Genomic DNA, 25,474 nt, shown 5'->3' with positions numbered 1-25,474 from the left:
GGTGAGGGACTGGGTTAGGGATAGGGTAAGGGACAGTAGGGTTATGGATATTGTTGGCCTTAGGGTTAGGGTGAGGGGTAGGGTTAGGGTTAGGGATAGGGTTAGGGTTAGGGTTAGAGAATAGGGTTAGAGATAGGGTTAGGGTTAGGGTTAGAGAATAGGGTTAGAGATAGGGTATTGGGGATAGGGTTAGAGTAAGGAACAGTAGGGTGAGGGATTGGGTTAGGGATAGGGTTAGAGCAAGGGACAGTAGGGTGAGGGATATTGTTGGCCTTAGGGTTAGGGGTAGGGTTAGGGTTAGGGGTAGGGTTAGGGATAGGGTTAGGGTTAGGGTTAGAGAATAGGGTTAGAGATAGGGTATTGGGGATAGGGTTAGGGTTAGAGTAAGGGACAGTAGGGTGAGGGACTGGGTTAGGGATAGGGTAAGGGACAGTAGGGTTAGGAATATTGTTGGCGTTAGGGTTAGGGTTAGGGGTAGGGTTAGGGTTAGGGGTAGGGTTAGGGATAAGGTTAGGGTTAGGGTTAGAGAATAGGGTTAGGGATAGGGTTAGGGTTAGAGCAAGGGACAGTAGGGTGAGTGATATTGTTGGCGTGAGGGTTAGGATATAGTTTAGGATAGTGCGAGTGTTGGGGATAAGGTTAGAGAAAGAGATATTTTGAGCTATATTTTTAGATCAACATTTGACACAACTGAATATACGACAACTGAAGTCAACATATTAAAAATATGTCATTAAAATGACCGGAACAGTGCTCACTTTTCAAGTACATAAGGAAGTCGCTGTAAAGAGGCTCGCTTCACAGTGCAAGTTACCTGAGGAAATAAACCGCGTATCAGATTCACCAAAAAAATATCACACGTTATTTAGCAGAACTGTTCGGTTCCCAATTCACTTTCCCCCGGAAAAAAAATGGCCTGCATGATACTATTGAGGGTGCATTTCGCGAAATGGTTGTATTTCTTCGCGCGAGCTCATGACTATTTTGTGATCCCGCGGGTTCTTACAATAAGACATGCCACAATCAGGAGGAATCACAGAAACATTTCTATAAATTCTGAATTTGGGACGGGGCAGTTTCCAGTTCGGGTTATTTCTTTCGCAAAAGCCCTAAATTGAGGGCATATTTGGATAGAGGCGGGCGGCGACAATCAGAGCTGGGCCAATAGTTTTACTACTGTGGAGGTATCTTCGGGGAAAGGCGAATAAAAAGAAATCGTGACTAAAACCCATAAAATTCAAAGGAAAAGTGATCTTCTGGCCATAATCTTGAATTTCCGGTGAAGAAAGGAGAGAAACCTCCTCCGAGAGTCAAGAGGCGGCGCTTTTTCGCTCTGATTTTTTACTGCTTTCTATGGGCGCGGATTATGGTATAGTGCAACCTGCGAGAGTTCGAGGCTGCACCACTACAAATGAATTCCCATAGACGGCAATGATAAATCCCCACACTTCACAAATATGTACAAAATACAACTCTCACAGGTGTCTAGGCTGTACAGAAAAACGATGATCGACAAATCCCCTTTCATTTTCCTTTCACATTTCGGGGGGTTGAGCATTGAATTTTGGAGAAATTTTCACCTGAAGCAGACCACCCCTAAAATGAAGAAAATGTCCCTTCCCAGAAAAGTGGCCATTTTGAAAAACCATCCCTCTGAAAAACGGCCAAATAGTGCCACTTTCGGACCCGACTGCACCCTTATTGCTCATAATTGCAAGCCCAAAGTCTGGGCCGGAGGTTCAGTGCCATGTTTCTCCAATTAATCGATTTCATGCCTCTCAGGACTCTCTACTATAGAATATTTTGAGTGTATAACTTTGATTAATACGAGATGTGTCATTTAAAACCAGATAAAATATTTGTTTTTGCATTGGCAGCAATACGCTTCCGTAGTAGTGCAGCCTCAACATAGATGATATGGAGGAGAAAAAACAACGGCGGACGTCGGCTACTTTCAAACATCGGCTTTGATTTAATTGTGGTGTGAGGAATGACGATTTGAATGAAGCCCAAATTAGCCTAAAAAAACAATATTAAATATACAGATTATGGGGGTCCAAATTTAAATGTAGAAATCGCGATTTTCCCATTTTTAATAGCAGAAAAAATTGAAAATGTCAAATTTTCTTTGAACAGCAATTTGGATTTTGCTTCTACTCCCCGACACCGGAGGTCCAAAAGTCATGAAACGGTGAACAACCATAATGATAATGTGCATTTTTTGCTAGCAGAAATTCGGGTTTGACTTTCATGCCCGTAAACTGAAATTTCTTGCAAATTTCTTGTAGCACAAATTTTGACTAATCTCAAGACGTACGAATATTCCAAATTTGTGGAAGCGGAAGGTATGTAAGTTCGAGGCTCTGTTATTTGATTACGAATTACCCCTTTAAAAAGAAAATGGAACTTCCAATGGTCAGACAGCCTTTCCGACGCGGGGGTTCCTTCTGATCTTTGTGTATTGAAGTTTCTGACCGTCCCTCAATCATTTTTAGGACTATGTGCTTCTGCTATTCTCGTTTCCGGAGGTACCCCTCCCTTCTCAACGTCGTTTGCAACAAAAAGAGTGCAGTAGACCCTATCAGGGAAGTAGGCCGATATCAGCAGGATGCAATTTGAATCGCCCGTCACGATTTCGCTCAGAGAACTAGCTTTCAAGTTCCTAGAAGTGTTTCTCGCAGTCGGAATGGCATCACGAACTCCTAGTTCTTGTATCTAATAGGTCAATGGTACATGTAGCTGTTCCTGGACTCAACTTGAGGGAAATGCTCTTTTCATCGTATCGGAAAATTAAAATTGTTGACTTTACTCTCAATCATTTCATCAAATACACCTGAAATTTCAGTGTTTTATGTACAACTGATACCTCCCGCGTTAGTCCAAAAGGTTTCAGTTATGTTGCAGTAGAAAAAGATGAAAATACCCTTGCTCTATGCCTGTACAAAGTGAAAAGAGGGCTGCCCCTTTGCCCAGACGTGAGTGCAATAAATGGCAAAACTGACCCCAAGAGAAAAAGCGACAAGGTAACAACAAGGCTAGTGTGATACCATCACAATTGCCAAAGTTAATGGTTATTTTCTCCATTTTAAGTTCTTTCACTACAAAATATTTCCGTGATTACAAACACCCTGCAGGTACGTGTATTAACTTCAAAAATAGGCAGTTACAAAAAAAGTTGGCTGGAAATATGGTATTTGATGGCCATTTTTAAAACCGACACCAAAGATTACACAGAGGATGTTTTCAGAGTGGCTCCGCTTCTCAATACATTCCTAGGCCGTAGTCCTGATCTGTGCCAAAATTCATGCTTGTACGTAAAACCCTACGTTTTCCACACATTCGCTGAACTAAATAAAATCGTAATCCAACACCTTAGCACTATTTAATTTGATCATTCGCACCAGTCAAGCAGTCGTGCTGGAGCAGTTTTATTGTCCCAATGGATGGGGCTTTCTCCTTTTGCCCGTTTTTGTTGTATATGCAACTGTAAAATTCACTCCTTACTTTAATACTGTAATGATGAAAAATGACATTATAGTAAAAATGGCGACCTAAAACTAATGCCACAGTTACAACAATGTAAAATAGAAGTAGTGAACAGCAGATCAGAGTATGAAAAAGTCAGAAAATAAATGCATACATCACAGTAAAATCTGCAAGTACTCTATACGATAAAAATAAAACAAAGGCAAGGGGTGTATGTAAATTCGAAATACCCAGGCAAAGGCAGTCTCGCCTGATGTTGTGTCTGCCTTTTGTGGGGATTTCTGTAGTACCCCTTAACAGGAACCTCTACTAAATCTTTTCAGTGGGGAAAAACTACAGTATGTACAATGATTTAGGACACAAAGTATTGCTAAGATAATTGGTTTGAAAAATACATCATAAAATATTTAAAATCTCACAATTTTTTTCCAGACACAAACAGCACTCTTCAATGACATAAACATGACTGACCACGTACAATTCGAGGTTAACATTTCACCAACACTAGGTCGGTTTGACCATTCCTATTTGAAAGCCCTTCATAGGGGTTTTTTATGACCATTGGTAAACTCACGCCGAGAGCCATTGCATTCTGCACCACAGTAGGCAGAATGCGCCAAACTTCTTGAGAGAAGTTCCGCACTACCCCTGCGAGACAGCGTGCAAATGGTTGCAATATTGACAATTTAAGGACCCTACGTACTACAAAATATAGGTATTACTGAAGGCATCTCAACCGGTAGGACCAGTACAAACAGCACATTTTTCGATCAACCTCACCCACAAAATGATTCGTAAAAAGTTCCCATGAGCATCAAGAAGACTAATGAAGGCTGTAAATGTAATTTCAGACTGAAACATACCCTGTGAGGCAGTCGAACCAACAAGCAACTACAAAATGCAGAGGGATCCTTAAAATTAAAGCTTGCAGACTTGACTAGAAGAGGTTTTTCAAGGAACATGAAATAAACTTGTTGGAAATTTGTCAATTTTTGACCCATCAATGGGTCAAACAGTAACAGTATACTCAGACACAGTTTCTGACATGACATTTCAAAACTGGCTCTCAGTGTGGTCATCGTCAATGGCTATCAGTATTGCCTTTGGCCATTACCGGTTACCAGACCCAAAGCCTGTTTTAAACCTCATGCTTTCACCTGTTCTATAGCACACTGTATTCCTTGATAAGAAAAAAGCTTGCTGAGGATTAAAGAGCACAGCAAACTGGTGATAATAATGACTGACAAATTTCCTGTTAGTGTCAATGATGAAATGAAATCTACTTCACTTTTAGTAGAAAGTGTGAACCAAGAACACAACCACTTTCAAGAAAACACATTCACAGGTACCACATCAATACTGTACATAAATATTATGCTTCTGAAATGTAGATATCAATTCACAAAGTCACTATTGCTATGGAAGAAAGAGATTACACTTAACACTTAAAATTCAGTTTTTGTCAATGGAAATATGAACAATTACATGTACCAATATCAAAGATTTCAAGATAAATGCACTTGTAACTTAAATGCACACCTTAAAATTTACTCGAGTAAATATTATAATTATCTATAAAGTTATACACAAACACATGAACAGCATGATTGACTCTCTCAGGACGCTTCTAAATTGATGTACTGAATTAAGACTAGGTGAACAATCATACACTAGCTTAAAACTGGGTTTATGCTACAGACCAGTAGATTGATGTTGAACTGCAGAATGTCAAGCAATGGACTACTGTCAAATCTACTAGGGTGTGCATGAACACAAATGCTACATCTCTTCAAGGGCCCAATTTTATGACTGTGCTTGTTTGCTGTAAACAAGGAATGTTGGCTAACTGTGAAAGAAAACTGTGTGCAAAGCGTTAATTGGGGTTAGCACACAGTATGGCATTATCTATGGATTCTACGATGAGCACAGAATTTCTGAGCTAGTGCTGTAGGCACAGAATGGTTGAGTATAAATTCATTGAGCGTGCAGCCTTGAAATACCCGTCCAGGTGGGCCAATGAACAACTGTGAGATGGTTCAGGCCATTGCTCATTTTGACGATGCAATCAGCTAATGCGCAGACATGGTCCTTGAAGCAATTCAAAGCCAAGTCGCTAGAGCTACCGACTGCCAGCATCTCTAGCAGAAGTTGCAATTACATGTCTTGCACTGCACACAGCTCACACAATAAACCAAGTCCATTCCACGATTGGAGATGATTTTACACCGTCTCGATGGTGACTTCTTTATTTCATCGCACGAACTCTAAGCGACTTGATATCAGAATTAGCAGATGCACATGGCAAAAAGCTTGTTTTAACCCCAAAAATAATTTATCCAGTACAAAATTATGGTAGGTGGGTTTGCACAGTTTTCTATTTGTTGTTCAATTCCTTTTTAACTGTGGTGCTCCTGCTTTGGTCCTGAATAGTCCTGAGAAAGAAATTCATTTACAACACCTATGATTACATGGAATATGATATGAAGATGAACATATTTTCTGCCTTCTGAGAAGAGGGCTCTTCCTTTATTATTTGAGGGGTGCACACTGATGAGGCGTTGGTTCAACAGAGGGGGCTGTTCTTGATCTCTTGGTGTCTTGTCAGTGAGCCATAGCTTACACTCTGGTGGCAGATATTGCCTGCAAGATGAGAACAAGGAATAGAATCAGAGTGCAAGGAGAAAAGGAAACCGAGGATGCAAAAACATTTTTGCTGAAGCAGGGATGCTCTTAATCTAAAAGTCTCCAATACAACTTTTGGTGGAAGCAAAATTGTTTCAACTGTTGGTGAAGAGTCACCGAATCCCCCAAAGTAATTTTCGTCTCTGAATTAAACCCACACAATCCTCAGGAAGAATGCATTAACGACACACCTCTTTTAGAAAACCCAGCAAGTGATGTCAAAAGGGAAATAAGTCTAAAAAATAAGTCTGTGTGCGACAGCTGCAGCTGTAGCTAGAAAAAAACAAGTGTGTCTATGGAAGCTATCGGCCGGAGGCTTTTGACTATTTCTAATAGACGTGTGCGCTGCTCCGAGCCACAGCCAGTAGATTCTGAAAAGGCTCACCATGAGCCCAAGATCTATGTGACAGAGATTCGTCAACACGGTAACATCACTCCATGCCAAAGGTAAAGGCGCTGAATATGAACTACATTGAAGCTTCGTGTTCAACACCCAACTCACTATACACTGTGGTCCTATGTGTGGCCGTGTCCGAAACGGGCTTCCAGAGCTACGGCTAGGTCTAGTGTCTGTGCATCTCCGCACATTTCAAATGGAGGGAAGACCTAGACCTAGCTCTAGACAACAGATTGGGATGCAGCCTGTGTTACCACACAGGGAACATTGTACCTATACAGAAAGGCAGCACCGTGACCTAGCAGATTCACATTGCCAGCACTAGACAGCACTGCGCATTGAACACGCACGGTTTCTTTACCCTCTCCCGCCCCTCCCCTGACTTATTCCAGCGATTCCTTTTCCATCTTTCATTAGCTCACAACGGCATTACATTGATTAGATAAGATCAAGACCCTCGATCAGCACATCAGCTACAGCCTGAATTACCGTAGCAATTCCTGTTCCCATCTTGGGATGTACAATTTAGCATTCCTTCTCAAGGGTAAGGTCTTCATGGATGACAGCAGAGGGTCTTTCACCTCATCCCAGGCAGGGGCACATCAATCTCAATGACCAACAAATACGTAGTACGACTGTCATCCAAGTACTGTAAGTTAACGTCACTTGATTTTTAGCATTGTGCCACCGGCTCTCCCACTGGGCCCAAAGTCTAAGTGGATGCATACCTCGGTGATGTTGACACCAGTCATCTTCTCCACCAGCTGGGGCACTCGGTTCATGATGTCCATCACCTCTCCGGTCAGCTTGGTGGCTCCCACATCACCCTTGCCACTGGACACCATGGTGACCTTGTTGACCTGGGCCAACGGGGCGGCGACCTCAGCTGCAATCTAGAGGTTGTAAGTCAGAAGTAATGCAGTTTAACACAGAGCTAATCTTCATCATCTTTTTCTACTAAGAATATGTCCAACTGACGAGCTGATTCCTGGAGTCTTTTTTACGAGAGATAAAAACTGTCAGTTTTCAGAACTGGGAAACACACAGCCAATTATTATCAAATTCAATTGTGGTGACAATCTGTGTTCCCTCAAATCAACTGAAGTTGTTGAAAAGATGGAATTTACAATATTGCCTTTCATCACATGGTTCGTCTTCTGTCAGAGAGAAACAAAAATACCACCCATCCAAATAATGCTTTTTGAATACACAACCTGAAAAATATCCTCTTATTCATCAAAAGGCATTTTTCACAGTGGCAGACTTCCCAAACTAGAGTAAACCAGCAAAGTTGTGAGATCATCCGATTGGAGTGTGCGATAACATTCAAGCAATGTAGTTTTTAAGTTTGCTTTGGACTGTAATTACTCTATTTGTCAATGCAATCTGTGTATTTGTTCAAAATATTTACAAGGTATTAGGCAAGCTGCCAACAACCATCTGAGAACTTTTCTTAAGTGCGCAAGATACCAACCTTAGGCAATGTTTCCAGCACCATGTCCACCATGGCAGCATCCTGGTAGTCTTTCCAGGCGTCCGCCTTCTTGGCCATCTGCTCTGCCTCTGCTCGGGCCTTCTCCTCAATGGCAAAGGCTTCAGCTTCACCCTTCAGCTGCAAAACAAATGATGTGGCCAATGCATGAAACCAGTGATGTGCCAAGAGTTGGGAAAACAGTATTCGGCGGGTAAAATAACAATTTAAGAAATAGCAATATTCCTTGACTTCATTAAAAATGTACTGAGTCACTCTATGAAATGTAACGGCGTTAGAATTATTACGTTTAGCGGACGAGCAAACTAGCTTTAAGTTTGTCAGATTTTTGATTGTCTGGATGTGTTTGCACTGACAAACAAGGACCTTTCATTGGCCTTACCTTGACAGCTTCTGCAGTTGCTTCTGCCTCCATCACAACACGCTTCCTGCACACCAGACACAAGCACAGTAATGCAGTTATGTAACACTGGAAAGGAGGATTGGATGTAAAGGAACAGTGTTCTGACAGTGACTGGAAGCCCTGCTCTCTGCACTGAATTCCACCATAAATGGGCGTGGAACATGCCAAGTCTGAGTTGGTTTATTTCTGTGAACCGGCCCTTTCCATCGAAGGGAGGGTGTTCAGCAGCAAAGTTCCACGTCCCTAGAGTGTTCCATGGTTACACAATGCCAATAAATGCATTCTCCGTGAAAGCCTTGACCAATGACTCTGTGCTATTCTGCCAGCAGGGAGCCTACTCTGACTTACATGTTAGCATCGGCGAGCGTCTCCAGGCGGTACTTCTCGGCTTCGGCCGGCTGCTTGATCTGGGCTTTGAGCTCCTTCTCTCGGCGAGCAATCTCCTGCTCCTGTACCTGGATCTGCTGGGTTCGCTCCACCACACGGATCTGCATCTCCTCTTCCCTGATCCGCTGCTTGGTCTTGGCAGCCTGAAACCAATGTTACATAATTTCTTCAGGATTCTGTGACTGGGTGACAGTGCTGCAAATCCCCAAAGCTTGGTGGCACTGACATTGCCCTATTCCGACACGTCACACTATTCCAGGTGACGACAGCCACCCTATTACACCCCTTTTTTCCCCTTCCACCCCAAAAAACTCCAATGGGCAACAGCCACTCCCTTAGCACCTCAGACCTGTCACCTACATCCACCTGAATTGTCATAATTTTGTCACCTATGTCAAGAAAATAACGATAACAATTAAAGTCAAACTGATCAGCAATATGGCTGTCAGTTCAATTTCACATTCTGCCCCTCAATGATGTAATATTGCATACCTCAACAATTTCTATAATTGAGTACAATTGAGTAGAGAAAGTGTTAATTATTCTGTAGAAGTTATGACTTCCTTATGATTTCCTTTTAAAAGCTCCAGGTAAGTACAAAGTGCACAATGCCAACAAGACGTAGCCTCGAAACTCATCAGTTATACATATGAATGTAATAGTACCACTTAGTCGTTGAAACTCTCGTGACAGCCAAGCATGGGTATTTTGTATAGCCCCATGGCAATAAGGTCTAACGCATGTTAACTCTAACTGCCCAAGGGCTGCTGGTGGTATCCCTCCCTAATCACACAAACTCCAACAGCTTGAAATCAAACTCCTACCTTACAGTACCCAATCACACAGACTCCACCAGAACTCTTCCTGTGACTTGCTGTACCCAATCAGACAAACTCCAACAGGTCTTTACCTGTGTGATTTTGTTTGATTGGGTACAGCAAGCCCATTGCACAGTACAAACAGTATGAACAGGCAGTACCAAATCAACTCGCACACCATCATTCTGCATATCCATCCCCAACTGCTGGGATCATTGTGGTCAGAAACAAGGAAGACTGTCCTTCTTAAGGTAATTATTATATAACATCACATGCAAACACCTTACTGGTGTTGAAATTTGACTGTTTAGGGATTGTTAGGGTTAATAAAATTTATGAGTCATGAACACAGTGCATTAAAAAAAATTCAAAAAAATTTGCACAATACTATGCACAACACTAGCCATGCGCTTGTTAAGATTTTGTTCATACCTAGTTTCCATTTTGTGGATGTGCAATTTTTCGCAAACAATTAATCAATCCACAACGTTCAGTTATCCACAGTGTGGTCAAAGTCTGCCCCACCTATCAGCCCTGCCTACCTGCAGGTCGTAAGCAAGCTCCGAGTCGGCCTTCTTGGTCTGCACCTCCATGTCGTAGGCAGCCTTCTTCAGCTCAAAGTCTCTCTTGGCCTTGGCGATTTCAATGTCGTTGGCATATCGCGCAGCCATTCTCTCCTCCTCGGCACGCGCCTCCTGCATGTCAGGAATTCAAGACATCAACACAGCATTTTAAATTGCCGCATTCACTTAATGCACATCCTACACCTGGAAAGCATACGTACATAGGAGTTGTAGGGGGTTGAATGCCAATTGTCAGAGGTTTAGCATAAACTATGAGTGCAGAATACTTTGTGTAGTACACAATGCACACTTCCCAATCCGTTGTCTCTGGTGAACCTGGTTCATATCCCTCCCTGTCCAACAAGTGAAAAGGGTCTTCAGTTCTTATCTGATTGCATTCCCTTCCCTCTTTGATCACTAAATGCCAAAGTTTACTGATAAAGTGACCGACCTTAATGCCGGAGTCTCTCTTGGCTTCTGCTTCACCTATCCTGGCGTCCCGATGGACCTCGGCAGTACGAGCCATGCCCAAAGCTTTTAGATATCCCTGGGGGAGAGACGCAACATGCAAATGAGCAACCACACACTGGGGGAGCATGGGACCGATGTCATTATGGTGCTTATCAGAAAAAGACTGCTCACTTGACTGAAAGGGGGAATGCGGACTGCTGGTTAGAGTTTGCAACTCATGACCAGCCGGTGAGGTGTTCAAATCCAGTTGGTTACCACAATGCATGGCCTTGAGGAGAGTCCCTTCAACCTCTTGTAGTTTCGTTCACTGTTTACACTCACTGATGCATACAACCATTATTATTTGTATTATCAACATAACTGCTTCCTCTCATGTGAAAAGTTAATTAATCTTACTTGTACGGAAACAGATGTTGCTCTTGAATTGAAAGTGAATGGCAAAGGCCAACTGCGAAACCATTTCTGCTTTGGACTTACATTGTCATCTCTCACATCCTTGAGGGTGTAGCTGACTACGCTGATGCCCATGTTGACTAAGTCGGAGGAGGCCACCTCAAACACATTCTTGGCAAACTTCTTACGGTCCTTGTAGATCTCCTGTGCCAAGACAGAAAAGGCTGCTGACACCACACAATTTTACAAAAAACCCATCTCTTGAAAAATATGCTTTGAGTAGAAGACCCTCAACAAGCAGCATTCTGGTCAAAGTTTTGGAACAATTTTTTAAGAATGAACACAGACAAAAACACGAGACGCACCTCAACCGTCATGGTTCCCATGATGGCTCTCTGGTGGCCCTCCAGTGTCTCCATGGCAACCTGTTCCACCTCCTGCTCAGTTTTACCAAGGAACTGTTGGCAGGCCTGCAGGAGCATGTCCTTGTTTTGCCCTTGAACTTTGACCTGCAGGAGACAATGCAAAGGTTGACTGCCAATTCCCTTGTCCACTGTCCACCTTGTCCACGGACTTGGTCGTGGATTTTAGCTCAAGGAAGGACAAGCCCTTTGAAATCTGTGCCAGGCAAAGATTTTGGGGAGAGTGGTATATCGTTACTCACCTGGGCAATCCCAGTGACCGATACGGGCACACCAAGGCGGGTGTAAACGTTGGCGGTGTCAATCTTCAGTGTCATGGTGTTCAGGGACAGCTTCTGGACTTGCTGAATGCAGGGCCAGACAAAAGTGCGCCCACCAGAGACAAGAAGCGGTTTGGAGTGGCAGCAACCTTTATCAGAATGGACAATATTTTAAAATTATGTTGAGCTCTAAACCATGGTTCCCATAAACATCTGAATGAATGCAACAAAATGTACCCCAACAATGTTTACCATATGGACTGTGGAACAGTCATTCTGTTGCACTGTGCAGGACAAGCACTGCCCAACGCTGCCGACACAATTGGGCATCCCCATGCTGACCAGTTGGACAAAGTTGGGGCCGTAAACAAAGTTGGATGTTTACATGAAACTTGAAAAAAGAAGAAAAAAGTGCCCCTGAAACTTGTGTGTACTGTTAAATTCCACACTACAGTTTACTGCGTTTTACTTTGTTGTTCACCTTTTTTGAAGGAGGGTTAATGTACAATGTACTCACAGTACAATGTTCACAGAGACTTTTTGATATGTACGATGTGCACACTGAGCAAAGATTACTACAACGGCAGTTGATACTTTAAAACATTAATCATTGGCAATACCATGTACACTTCGCACAGACCTGGTCTTCTGTTTAGATCTGTTTGTATAGTTTTTCAGTGACCGTCCAAAACTCCCCTAGCAGCGTCGGACAGGTTTCTTTTTTCACATACATGTAACTGAAGGACTGACAAGTCACTTCTAATGAGACTGTTATGGAAAATGTGAAATTCTTACAAATGTTGGCAGCTGAAGATATGCAAATGTACAATGTATGTCACTGCCATAACAGCACAACCCCAACATTTCGGTCGTTAGAGTTTCAATCTCAAAATTAAAATAAGGCTATTTCAAATGCTTTTTAGATTTACATTACAGACTACGTGTAGCTTAATTTTCAATCTCGACCTCTTTTTGAGTGTGATTTTTTCTCTCCCCAAAATGTACTTTTCAGACAAAATGTCTCACCAAATCAACAGGTACAGTACTTGTACTGTCCTACTGACCTCATGCAAAGAGCAGAATGACGTGAGCACTATGTAGCTGAATTAGCTACTCATGTATGATGCATGCCTACAGTGCACTAAAAATTGTGGCCCTCCCGACTTAAAAAAATCCCCTTCCGACTAATTTTGTACCAGCATGTCCAGTCTGAGCGACTTCATGTAGAACCTAAAATTAATTTTCAATAGGCAAACCAGACACTTAACACACATAACAAGCTGCAGAATGACACTCACCCTCTAAAAGTGGATGCAGCCTACATGTACTTTGAAGTTTTTGACCAAGGGCCACGAAAGAAATTTCACAAAAAGAAATACCCACATGTGTAGGAACATGGTCCGAATGGTGTGTCAAAAGTGTAGGGTGTGGGCTAACAAATTTCACAAACAAACATAGGCCTCGCTTATCACCACCTGACCACAATTTGAATAAAGGTTTGCACATTCTCGCATTGGGGATGACGTCACTGAGTCTTGATTCTTCTCTCTGATTGGTCAGTTGGTGGCTATTCCATATTTCACTCTCGAACCTCAATGGGGCAAAAATAGTGTCGCGGTCTATGGGGGAATTTCTGAATTACTGACTGAACCTTTACATCAAATGTGCCTGAAATTTCACTATTAACATGTATATGCTATGAATATCTGCCCTACTGCACTGAAAAGGTTTCAATTATTTTTATAGTGTTGCAGCAAAAAAGGAGGAAAACATGCAAATTTATCACGGTAAAAAGTGAAAGGAGAGTTGCCCCTTTGTCCACATGTGAGTGTAATAAATGGAACAACCTCCGACCGCGAAAATGCCAAAGCTCAGGCCTACGCCAAGTTATGCCATCTACTAGGCCTACGCCCTACTTCATCTTTGAGAGGTTTTGTAAATATCTTGTTCAAGCTATTCATCTGGTCCATGGCCTACTTGAATTTCAAGGTGAAAGTTGGCGGTGGCCATGGACCATGGCGGTGGCAGTAAGTGAACAGTATCGTGTAGCCTATTTTGCTATGTCAGACGAGTCATAGTTGCGCCCCAAATATTGCATGGGTGATTTCACACAATGGTAGAAAGGCATTGTGGGAAGGAAAAAAAGAGCAAACATTAAACCTTTTGCCTTCCTACTTTGAGAATTCAAAGTCCCTACTCCGTGTGACTTCAAGCCAATACCATTTTCAGAGCCGTCGAGACGATGAGGGGTCAAGTGACGTAATGTTCAACGACCTTATTTAAAAGATGGCGAGTGTGAGAGCGAGCCCATTAGATTGAATGGACAAAGGCAAAAAGACTGGAAAATACCTCAATATAGTGAGTGATATCATCCAATAAATGGTTTTTAGAAAGCGGAAAGGTCAAGAATCATGCTCGTGTGCAAAAGAAATTGCGCCCACGATGATAAGTGGGTGCGACGAAATGTTCAATACGCCGACAGGAAATTGCCCATACGGATGTGTAGCTAAGGATGGATCGGGAGTGAGAGTCCGTGCCACACTAGTGGGGCTAGTAATACTCACCATGCTTGGGCTGAGCCCAACTGCAGCACTACAGTTGGGACTGTGGACAGACACTAAACATATAATAGTTCGGGCGTAGGCCTAGCCACTACGTAATGAAATGAAAACAACGTCCAACCTGGCTTACATGTAGGTGTTGGCCTAACATAACATTATTTTGGGAACCATCATTTTTCCCAGCCTAACCATATTAACCGACCGTCATGACCGTAGCTCAGCTCAGACATGGAGGAAAAGATTCTTCTTTAGACCATAAAAATTTCAAATACTGCCACAGTCATGACAGTACGCTTACCTGAGACTACCATAGCCTCGTTGGGACCGCAAACCTCGAAAAACACCATTTTGGGGTCTTCTGACAGCAACAAAGGCTTGCAAAGAGAGACGCTGTGTAGGTCTTCACTCAAGGAAAATTTTCCATTACATATATGTCAACTCCACCTAGCCCCTAGTGATCAATAATAAGTCGATCTATTGATTGATCAATGCGTATTGCCGGACACATGTACATGTACATAGTACATGTACACACCGTGGTCATCGTCGCGTCGCCTGGCGCCCTGCGCGCGATGCGCGAGGTGTACGTACGCATGTCACGCATTTACAGTACTAGTACTGTGTGGGCGACTAGTCTTGGTCCAAGACGTCAGTGATCGATAGCTGTTTTATTCCTGTTGAAGAGCGCCCTTGCACAACTAGTTTTTACTTACTCTCACTAACACGAGCTGGCGCACTGTCTAATTATCAGTCATTGGGGGCGCACTATGCACGGTGTCCGCTATGAACACTAACGTCTTGAAACCAAGACTAATGGGCAACACGCGTTTTACACTAAATTACAGTAGACTGATTCGCGGTCTCTCCTTTCTATATATACAAGTCCTAATCCTGAAAACATTTACCATCAGAACCTAAGTTCGAATAGCTTCAAACTTTTGCTCTCTTATCAAACAATTTTGGTTTCATTCAAGAATGGACCCCTACTTACCTCAGGGAACCAAAGTAAAGAATTTGACGCCTGCAGCCCTAAACATGGCGAAACCAAAATTTGGAAAACATTCCACATGGGTTTAATCCGCAGGGGTCAAAGGTAAAAATGCATATGCATTTTCGTGACGGTCAAATGAGCAAACTATGGCGGGTGGTTCGGCTGGAAACTGGTGTTTGATCGAAAGCGATCCTGCCGTTTTTACAGAGCTGATCAGAGGGTTTGGTAAGTCAGTACAGTCAGACAGTAGGCCACATCAGTTGTATTTAAAGTAGTGTTAGAATTTTGGACCCGGAAGTTTTGTAAAAGTTTTGCTGCATGATAACCGATACCCCTGCTGGCCCTAAGTACAATTGCAGCCAGATATGGGACGAGAAAAACGGAGCATGTATGTGTGTAGTCTACATACTCGTCGACGCAATACTGACAGTGTAATTTACACGGAGCCTGGGAACAGGACCATGTGCCCACTAGTGTATGTAGTCTACATACTCGGAACCAGACTAACAACTACCAGCGATGCATGCACAGCGAAACATTTCTCATGTACATGTACATGTACATGTGTACATATACACCGGCCCACATAGCTACAGAATACCAGCAAAAATTGTTACGTCTTGCGCATGGCATGCATTCTATCTCTGTCATTTTTCAATTTTTTGGAGTGCATTATGCAATGTCAAAGAAGCGGAAGTTAGATGTAGAATTTTTTAATGATCTGCAGCGAGCCGAATGTATGATTCAGACCTATTTATCAGCCAGGAGTGCTGCACTGAACACCGACTTTGTCAAGGTTAATGCTCTCTCGACTGATGACAAACTGTCTCTGTTAGTCGCAAGATTTTCTTTTGACGAAATTGAAGTTCAGCTCGTTATGAAAGCTGTCCTGGACAACAAGTTTGTGGATCCCATTTTAATTTCGCAAGGTTTATCTGCCGAGTTGTACTTTTGTGCATTTTTGTATTTTTAGTCAGTTTTTATCTAGTGTGTTTCTTGTATTTGTTGACATTTTTATGGAGACCCTCTCGACAATGATTGAGTTCGCTTTTAGGCTATCCGTCAGGGGTGTCAGCTAATATTGTTCTTATATATTGATATGTATCGGTTTTTGTATTTTGTGTTGGTTTTAGTACCCTGAGAAATAATAAATGAAATGAAATGACATCGAGTTGTGTGAAGCACTGTGCATCATCACTCGGGAAGAACACAGGCCATCCAATATTTCCAGGCCTGCTTTGTACTAGTACTTTAGTAGTACTACCAGTACTAGGCCTGCTAGTAATTTGCGATGCTCAACATCCAGCTCTGGCTCTACGACTGATTGTTTGTTCGCACCACCGGTGTCTCACTGCATTGATTCTGGAAGTAAACTCACCACACACCATGAAATAACAGTTGTTCAATATTTTACAACAAATGGTGTACAATTTGCTAAAAAAGTTAATCTCCGTTGCCGGCCGTGCCAGCTGGTGTATAATTGGCACACATGACAGCCAGGCGACATCTTGGTAGTTGTATGATGAAGAAAGGCCAGCTATCAAGGCAAATGATTCAGTCTTGTTCGAATGGCAGTGCTCACTTGCGTAAGTTTTTTTCCCCTATAGCCTAGGCCTAATTATTGGGAAGATGGACAAAAATAATTGAGTCTTATACAAGTTCCATATACGGACAACAGTAATTCTGGGTCTTACTAATTGCTGTCAACACACCGTCAACACATGATCGGCCTAGTATAATTTAACGTCAACACAGCGTCAACTGACCAAAAATACAACTTTGATCTACAAAAGCATGAAAAGAGGGATAGAATACTTGGGCTGAAAGACACTTTCCAGTCGTTGGATGTCAGAAATCAATTTGCAAAATGGAGTTTATCACATGACAAAAATTATTTTTAGCTTAGCAGCGTAGCTGTCTTCTGCCATCTTGCCTCCTCATTGAACTTGGACTGTATTTATGTTGCTGACCAGAGGAGATTGTTCCACAAAATCACAAATAGAACCTTCATCCATGCCATGTGAAGTTATGTGTGTGCAACAAAATATTTGTGTTAATTTGTAATATAAATGATGCACCATGATATCTAAAAACCTTGCAGCATACAGATTGGATGCTTAGATTGCTGTGCATACATCACCGTGTGACCTTTTTTCAAACTCACTAATACAGCGCGACAGGCATAACAACCAACCTTTCCGGACAATTTAAAAACTGACATTAGAATTCGGTTAAATTTGTTAAAACTTTTAACTTTTTGCTTTCCTTTCCTGCATTACATCAGATGGGTTCCTTGCAACAAGTGCTCAAAATGGTGTCACTAGGAATCTGTGGGCATCAAAGTTAGTGATGAAGAGGCTGCAGACATTGAGGTTTTGTGTCCATTATATGCTCTATAAATCAACTTTTGAAGCACTTTTTGACAGAGTGGTTAAGCTACAAAAACTTTGACCAATTCGGTGTTTTAGGTTAGAATGTTGTCACTATGTGTGACGTCCTCAAAATTATTGCGCAGTTTGAAGAGTTGTAAACGTATACATGTATTGTTACTGATTTCTTTGTTTAAGAAATCAGGTCCATTAATTTAAGTCATTTGATGTACAGGCACCCATTTCAATAACACCACTTATAGATTCGCCACAGAATGCAGAGATCATTGGATCGTAAACGAACAGAATAATCACCTTTCAACTATAACTGCTCTCCTTCGGATGTATAAGTGTCATTTTTTGGATGGCTTTTGTAAGTCCCCAGTTAGGAAAAGGAAGCCTTGATATCAAAGTACCTGGATATTTCATAGTTGCTCATTTGAGGAGGAGCTGGCATATATGCTTCACATCAGTTAATGATGCCATGCTTTCCTTCATGTATATTTAGAAAATGCTTTGGCGTGATAGGTTTTCTAGTTCTTGACCATGCATCAGTGTGGTTCCATACATTTTATTCATAAATGTACATTGGTAAAGATTTCCCGGAAATGATCTAATTAAACTTCAGAAGTTTAAAAAACAGAAAAGCTATTCAGTAACATACCGGTACTGAGGGTGGCACACAGAAGGAAAACTCAAACGGCAAGAAATGGTTCACTTTTAACATGTTATTGTGGGTTCATATTTATCAGAATTCCACTTGTGCATTATTTCAATTTTCTTTCAAACTCCTCCAAAATATAATGGTAAAGGACATTCTATAACATAAAGATTTAAAAGTGTCCTCATAACATAGAAGTGAGTGACACGATCACAACGTGTCAGTTTTTGTATAGTTATGAAGTCTTTAGTAGTTTCAGGTAATTCCATTAATATCTCACAGATACCCATCTCACAAAATGTTTCTTAAACTGTTCCATCACATTCAAGCATTATGTTCAATGTCAGCGACTTTGCTAAATACATAACACTGGGGAAAAAATAACTAATTCAAAGCATTTACAAAATTTAAAAGGCAAAAGGCATAGTTGAATTGCAGTTATTTTATAAACTGCAGACAAATGCACATTTCATCAATAACCTGAATGTCTGCCACTCTATCGAAATGGGAATCAGACAATGTCCAGTCAGGGAGGAAGGAGGGGATGCTGTGTGTGGCTGCATCACAGGAGAAGATCACGGATGATAGTTGATCGGTCAAGAAGGTAATACGCTGCAGTAACTATGATGGAGTAGGTGTTATGGGATGAAAGCATTATTCAGGCAAGTTTTTAAATGTAAATCCTCCAGTACAGTATTCAGTCCCCCGTAATTAGAAACTGATTCTTCGTATTCCATAAAACAATGAAAATTTGCACCAACTCAAACAGAGACTTCCAGGATTCTGTTTCTTTAAAATTACCTCTTGAGTTCAAGTTTGCATTTATTCCTATCTGTCCTTTAGCACGGTTTGCAATTCTAGGCGGCAGTAGGTTGTGTCTACTGCATCTCACAAAAGTATGGTGTTCCATATGTGCTATCTGATCGCATTTTTGACGGGCGTCGCATTTTTTAACTGGTGTCGCATTTTTCGACCAGCGTCGCATTTTTCAGCCGGCGTCGCATTTTTCCTTACTTCATCGGAAAGACCTATGAAGGCCAGGATCTTGTCCATCACCGGTACTGCCAGCTTATTATAAAACACTCGAAAACTAGTCTGAGAAAGAATGAAGTTATCTGTTGTGGAGATTCTCACACGTACGGCAACATTTGTCACAGAAAAAAAGAAAATTAGACAGAAACGCATGTACATGTACGTGTAACCCCAGGGTCGATCAAGAAGCAGCAGCTACGACGAAACAGCCTTTTCAAACAGTGACACTTTTCAAACCCAAATCTACATGCAGTCATCAAGACCTTGGGAAGTCATTTCGTTGAGTAATAAACACAAGCCCCCCCCCAACAAAGAAAGATAAATGATCTCAAGCCCATGACCATACGGCCTCCACCGGGGGGATGCCTGAACCACGGACCATTGCCTGAACAACTTCCAATGTGTGAAATACCTTTCAACGACTGTAATGAAAAAAAATAATAATAATAACAAGATCAGCCTTGGCTTCCTCTGGACAGATTTTAATGGTTCAAAAAGTGTTTTCGGAGGCTTTTCGTGATTTTGTTGTGAGATTAATGGCACCTTTGGCACTATTGTGCCCTTTGTGCCAACTTCAAGTACAGTAACTGAGTCACGAAGAAATCTTCCTCACAATGAACACATCAGGCTTGAACTTTGAGAACAATGACGGATAAGAAGAAAAGAAAGGACAAGTCTGAAAACCAAAGAACTGAGAAATGACTGTGTAAAAGGAGGCATGTACTGTAGGATATGTAGGAGGAAACCAAATAAAAAAGAGATAATTATACATGCATACATGCAAAAAAGAAACTGGACAAAGCTTAGATGAGAAGAGCTACATATGAAATGTGGAAAACATGTACATGTGTAAGGCAATCAGTAGATGAAGGATGTTATGGGGGTGATATGACATCAACGATCCTCCAGACATGGAGATGCTACAGCGTCCTGCAAGCCAGCCGTCTACCTTGTAGTTTAAGGGCCCGTGATCCGCCGGTACGTTCGCAGGATGCATACTCGCATATCACACCAGAAAGCATGGGCAAATATAGATAAATGCACATGTATGTATGAGCATGCATGTTCATATTAGATGTTACTGTTAGTAGCCTTGATGTGTTTCAGTAAGTGGGGAATATTATATTTTGAGTTTAAAGCATTTTTAAGTGTCATTTGATCTGGAGTTAATTTTAATGATTTTTGAAGTTTTCCCCAGGCACTAACATATTTGTTACAGTTTATGAGAAAATGCTCAGCATTGTCGTATGTGTTGCATGTTTCACAAAATCCGTTCGCGTGTTTACCGATTTTTTTTATAGAAACTATTTAGATTTTTACACATATCAAGCCGGAGTCTGTGAATCTGAACTTCTTGCCAGCGTGAGAGGTTTCACGTGTTCATGCTAAGGGAAACAATGGGTTGTATTTTTTTAAGTAAACAAGCTTTAGAATTATTCCATTCTCGTTGCCACTGTTGCTTGATGCAATTTTTGAGTTGATGTTTAACTTCTGTTATAGAAAGGGGCAGTTTATGGTCAATAATAGTTTTTTTAGTACCCTTTTTAGCAATCTGGTCAACTTGTTCGTTTCCTTTAACTCCACAGTGTCCTAGTATCCATTCAAAAATAACATTGTTAGCCTGATTTTGAATATTAATAAGTGTATGCCGAATATCACAAGTTAATTTGTTTCTTGAGATAGGCCGAGATATAGCTTGTATAGCATTTAGACAATCTGTGAATATACAGGATTGCATAGGCTGAACATCTTCAATCCATTCAAGGGCCAATAAAATGGCAAAGAGTTCCGCTGTAAAAATAGAGGCTTCGTTGTTTAATCTGATGTTCTTAGAATAATTAAGTTGAGGTATGTATATACCACATCCCACAGTGTTATTATTCGGGTCGACAGAACCATCTGTATAGATGTGAAGTGAGTTACCCCAAGTCATATGTATGATCTCTAGCAAGGGAACCCTTTACATTGATATCCATGATATGTTTAACGTGGTTCAGAATTTCTGTTGAGATATTAGGTTTAGTATGATGCCAGTAAGGAAAAGGATTGTGTAATGGGAAGGTATTAAAATGCAGTTTACCTGTTCTGGCTTCAAATGGGGCTTGGTATAGATTATTTTTCCATTTTTTAGCAAAGAAGTGTTTCTGCAAGCAGTCTATTTGGACGTATTTATTCGGATGAGAAGCATGCATATCCAGTTTGATATTATATAGATTACAAAAATAATTACAGCTGAGCTAAAGAGGAGGATCTCCACACTCTACTTGCAGTTTCTGTAACGAGGTTCCATACAGTGCTCCACAGCATATCCTCAAAGCCTGGTATTGTATACTATCTAATTTTTGCTTGTGTTCTGAAGCCGCTGAGTTGAAGGCTTCACATCCGTACTCCAGAAAGAGAAAGAGAATACAACAGTCTGATCCCCAATCAGTTCCACTAATACATTTGAGGATGTTAAGTTTAGGGTTGCTTCTATTGACGACATAGTTGATGTATTCCTTCCAGGTTAGTTTGTTGTCAAAGATGACAACAAGAAATTTAGCTGAATTTTGAAATTTCATGTTAGAATTATTTATCTTCAGTTAAGAGGAAGCATTTCGTTTATGAGTAAATAGGACAGCGTAGGTCTTGGGAGTTGATATTTTAAAGCCCCATTTTCCACACAAGAAGAAATGTTATTGAGACTTTGTTGGATCTTATTGGTAATGAAATTAATATTTCTATTGGATTTCCATATGACTATGTCATTTGCATATTGACAGATATAAACTCCATTAATACATTGAGAAAGGTCATTAACAGCAAGATTAAAGAGTGTTGGACTAATAAAGCCACCTTGGGGTGTGCCATTTTTAACAGTACATGATTCAGAACAAGTGTTATTTATTTTAACCTGGATTTTCCGATTTGTAAGAAAGTCATTGATCCATCGGGTAATGCGCCCACTAATTCCAAGTGATTGTAATTTGATGACAATTCCTTTGGTCCATAGCATATCATATGCTTTTTCAAGATCCAGGAAGACCACCAAAGTACTTTCCCTGTTGGCAAAAGCCTTGTTTATGCCAGATTCAAGATGAATGATATGGTCTTTGGTGCTTCTCCCTTTCCGGAAACCAGACTGATTATTACTGATCAAATTGTGCTTCTCCAGGTACCAGATAAGTCTATTATTGACCATGCGCTCCATTATTTTGCAGAAGGTGGAGGTGAGCGCAATTGGCCGGTAAGATTTAGGATCGGTGGGAGTTTTTCCGGGTTTAAGAATAGGAGTAAGTATGGCTAGGACACTGGGAAGTACTCCAGATCTTGTTGAAAATGATGAGAATAATTTCACGTACTTTTTGAAGGAGATGTTTAATAAAGTACACTTTGCTGCATCAATGTCAGTTTCCAGTTCAGACATAGTAAAAGGTTCATTAATAACATTCTCATTATCATCATTAAGGTGAAAATTATTTTCAGCATTTTGTTTAGTTTTTAAAAAGGAGGTACTGTAATTTTGATCATTGCTGATAGAAACAAAGCTTTGAGCAAGTAAGTTAGCTTTATCTTCGTCAGCGATAAACTGTTTATCACTGTCTTTTAAGACTGAGATGTTAACCTTAGTATGCGTATTGTTAATATGATGAATTTTGTCCCAAATCTGTTTGGAAGGAGTTTGGGAGTTCAAAGTATCACAAAAACTTTTCCAATCATCTCTTTTAGCGGCTTTAATAGTTTTACGAACAATAGTACAGGTACGTTTGTAAGCTATAAGGTCTTTAGGGCAACGGGTTTTCCTTGACAATTTAAGGGCTTTTTTCCGGTTTTCAACAGCTTTTTTACAGTCATCATTCCACCATGAAGTAGATATCTTTTGGGGATGGAATGATTGATAACCTCAGTAAGTTGCTCAATGTACTCATAAGCATCTTCAGCATTAATATTAATGCTTGGCTCAGTAATAAGGTTATCACAAGCTCGTTGAAAGGCATCCCAGTTGGCTCTTTTGGTGGACCAACGTGAGTTATAGTTTTTGGAAATGTACTGGCATTTTTGGTTAAAATCAATAATGATAGGGTAGTGGTCGCTTCCCCAAGTATCATCTAAGGTAGTCCAGTTACTCTTGGCTGCGAGATCTGGAGAGGTGATAGTAATGTCAATGCAAGTAGTAGTACCATTGGAGGTGTTAATTCTAGTACCGTTTCCACCACTAACACAGACAAGATTGTGTTTGTCCATTACATTTTCGATGATATTACCATTGGCATCACTCATTTTGCATCCCCAGAGGGAGTTGTGGCTGTTAAAGTCTCCACAAATAATAGTGTTCTTACTTATATGATTTTCGATGTCGGTTAAAGAATCGTCCTTCAAAGTGAGACAAGGGCTATAAGCATTAATAATTTTTAATTTACTTTTATCACTATTATACACTTCAAGGACCTGGTACTGGAAAAGGGAATTTTTGTCAACAATATTTCGAACAACAAGGGCTTTTTTGGTAAAAATAGCAAATCCCCCGCCACAGGATTTAAGGTCAGGTTTCCTGTCCAATCTGTAAATGTTATATCCAGGAAGATTGAAATTCTTACTTTCTTTAAGCCATGTTTCTTGTATACAAAATACATAAGGTTTGTCGTTCCAGTCATTTATAGCATGCTTGAGTTCATTTCCATGTGCAATAAGTGATTGTGCATTCTATTGTAAGATAAAGACCATGAGGATAAGATTCATGTTTATGTTTACTTTAACTTTCCCCTTTTGACCGATTGGATGTTTTCAATGCTGATTTGAAGTTTCAGGTTGTGAGGACTTAGCAGGGGCTTCTCTCTGTTTCGTTTTGGACTGAGAGGATTTCTTTTGTGTCCCCTGCGGGGATGTACCAGTGCTTGAGGTTTGTGTATGACGTTTTCTCTGTTTGTCTGATGCCTGATGTGTTTTGGTTGATTGATGGAATAAGTGATCAAAGAGAGACTTTATTTCTGATTCCCTACTTTCCTTATTTTTAGTTGATTCCCAGATTTGAAGTGTTCCAATAAGTAGTTCTATTAGCGAGTTATCTGCCAACAAATATGGTGAGATGGGTTCAGTTTGGCTAGCTACTGATACATCTTCGGTTTGAGTAGAAATCTCTCTTTTGGACGACGGTTGCAGATTCTGTCTTCTTTGTTCACTGCTGACATGTACATTTTGTGAATTTGTGTGTCAGGCTTTTCAGCATGGGCAGTGATGTCTGTACGGATGGACTTTGCTGCCTCAGCATAGGATATGTTGTAGGTTACTCTAACTTCTTGGATTTTCTTTTCTTCTCTAATGGTATCACAACCAGCATAGGCAGAGGAGTGGCTTCCACCACATCTGCTGCATTTGACTTGGTCTTTTTTGTCACACTGATCGTACGTGTGAGTACCACTACATCGGACACATCTTGTTTTGCTACGACAATTGTTTGCTGTGTGTCCAAGGCGTTGGCAGTTGAAACAGCGTGTGACTGGTGGTATGTATGGCTTAACATGGAAGTATTGATAACCGAGTTGAATGCGCTGAGGCAGGTGAGGCGTGTTAAATGTGAGGCAGACAGAGAGGCTGTTTCCAGTTTGTCCATTTCTTTTGAAAGTGAGCCTTCGTACATCCATGACACCTTGTTTGCATTCCTTGAGGATTTCTTTATCAGAGAGTTCAAGCGGTACTCCAGAGATAACACCTTTACTTTGTGTTTCTGATTTTGCAAACTCGGTGGTTACGGACCACTGTCCAAGCGTATTGATTCTTTTAAGTTGTTAGCCTGACCTGGTGTGTGGCATTTAACACTGATGCCACCTTGGTTGGTTTTAGTGACATTTTTAATGATGTTCCATCCGATTTCATTGAGAGCTTTGGCTATTTTAATGGGATTTATCTGAGCAAGTTTGGCATCTGGAGAATTTATGATAACAATGGTAGGATTTGCATTTTCTTGGGACGAATACGGATAAGCATTTACATTTCTTCTCTTTTGGTATCGAGAATAGGAACTGTTGTCAGACTCTGTAGAATCTTCACTTGGGCTTATTGGTTTCGCTCTTTTTCTGGACATTGGTCTCCATGAAGTTTTTGGCGAG

At 41.0% G+C, this 25,474-nt stretch overlaps 1 protein-coding gene across 2 annotated transcripts; it reads right to left on the bottom strand.

Moving 5' to 3' along the window:
* Positions 1–3,381: 3,381 nt before the first annotated feature.
* On the bottom strand, positions 3,382–15,391 carry LOC110990260 (flotillin-1-like). 2 transcript variants are annotated; one of them, XM_022255153.2, is made up of 11 exons: positions 15,327–15,391; positions 11,757–11,923; positions 11,458–11,601; positions 11,177–11,296; positions 10,680–10,775; positions 10,208–10,360; positions 8,809–8,990; positions 8,440–8,485; positions 8,040–8,177; positions 7,294–7,458; positions 3,382–6,126 (listed from the first exon to the last, which is right to left on the bottom strand). In XM_022255153.2, exons 2-11 carry the CDS (start codon positions 11,829–11,831, stop codon positions 6,103–6,105), a joined length of 1,143 nt encoding a protein of 380 aa, XP_022110845.1. In that variant the 5' UTR covers positions 11,832–11,923; positions 15,327–15,391; the 3' UTR covers positions 3,382–6,102. The 2 variants fall into 2 exon arrangements, with proteins under 2 accessions (XP_022110845.1, XP_022110844.1); XM_022255152.2 differs by lacking the exon at positions 15,327–15,391 and adding an exon at positions 14,634–14,873.
* Between the last annotated feature and the right edge of the window lie 10,083 nt (positions 15,392–25,474).

The sequence above is a fragment of the Acanthaster planci genome, unplaced genomic scaffold, assembly GCF_054643075.1.
Source record: "Acanthaster planci isolate LZ-2023a unplaced genomic scaffold, COTS_SCS Contig44, whole genome shotgun sequence".
NCBI lineage: Eukaryota > Metazoa > Echinodermata > Asteroidea > Valvatida > Acanthasteridae > Acanthaster > Acanthaster planci.
The sequence above is the reverse complement of the archived record's forward strand: the minus strand, read 5'-3'. Positions and strand labels throughout refer to the sequence as shown.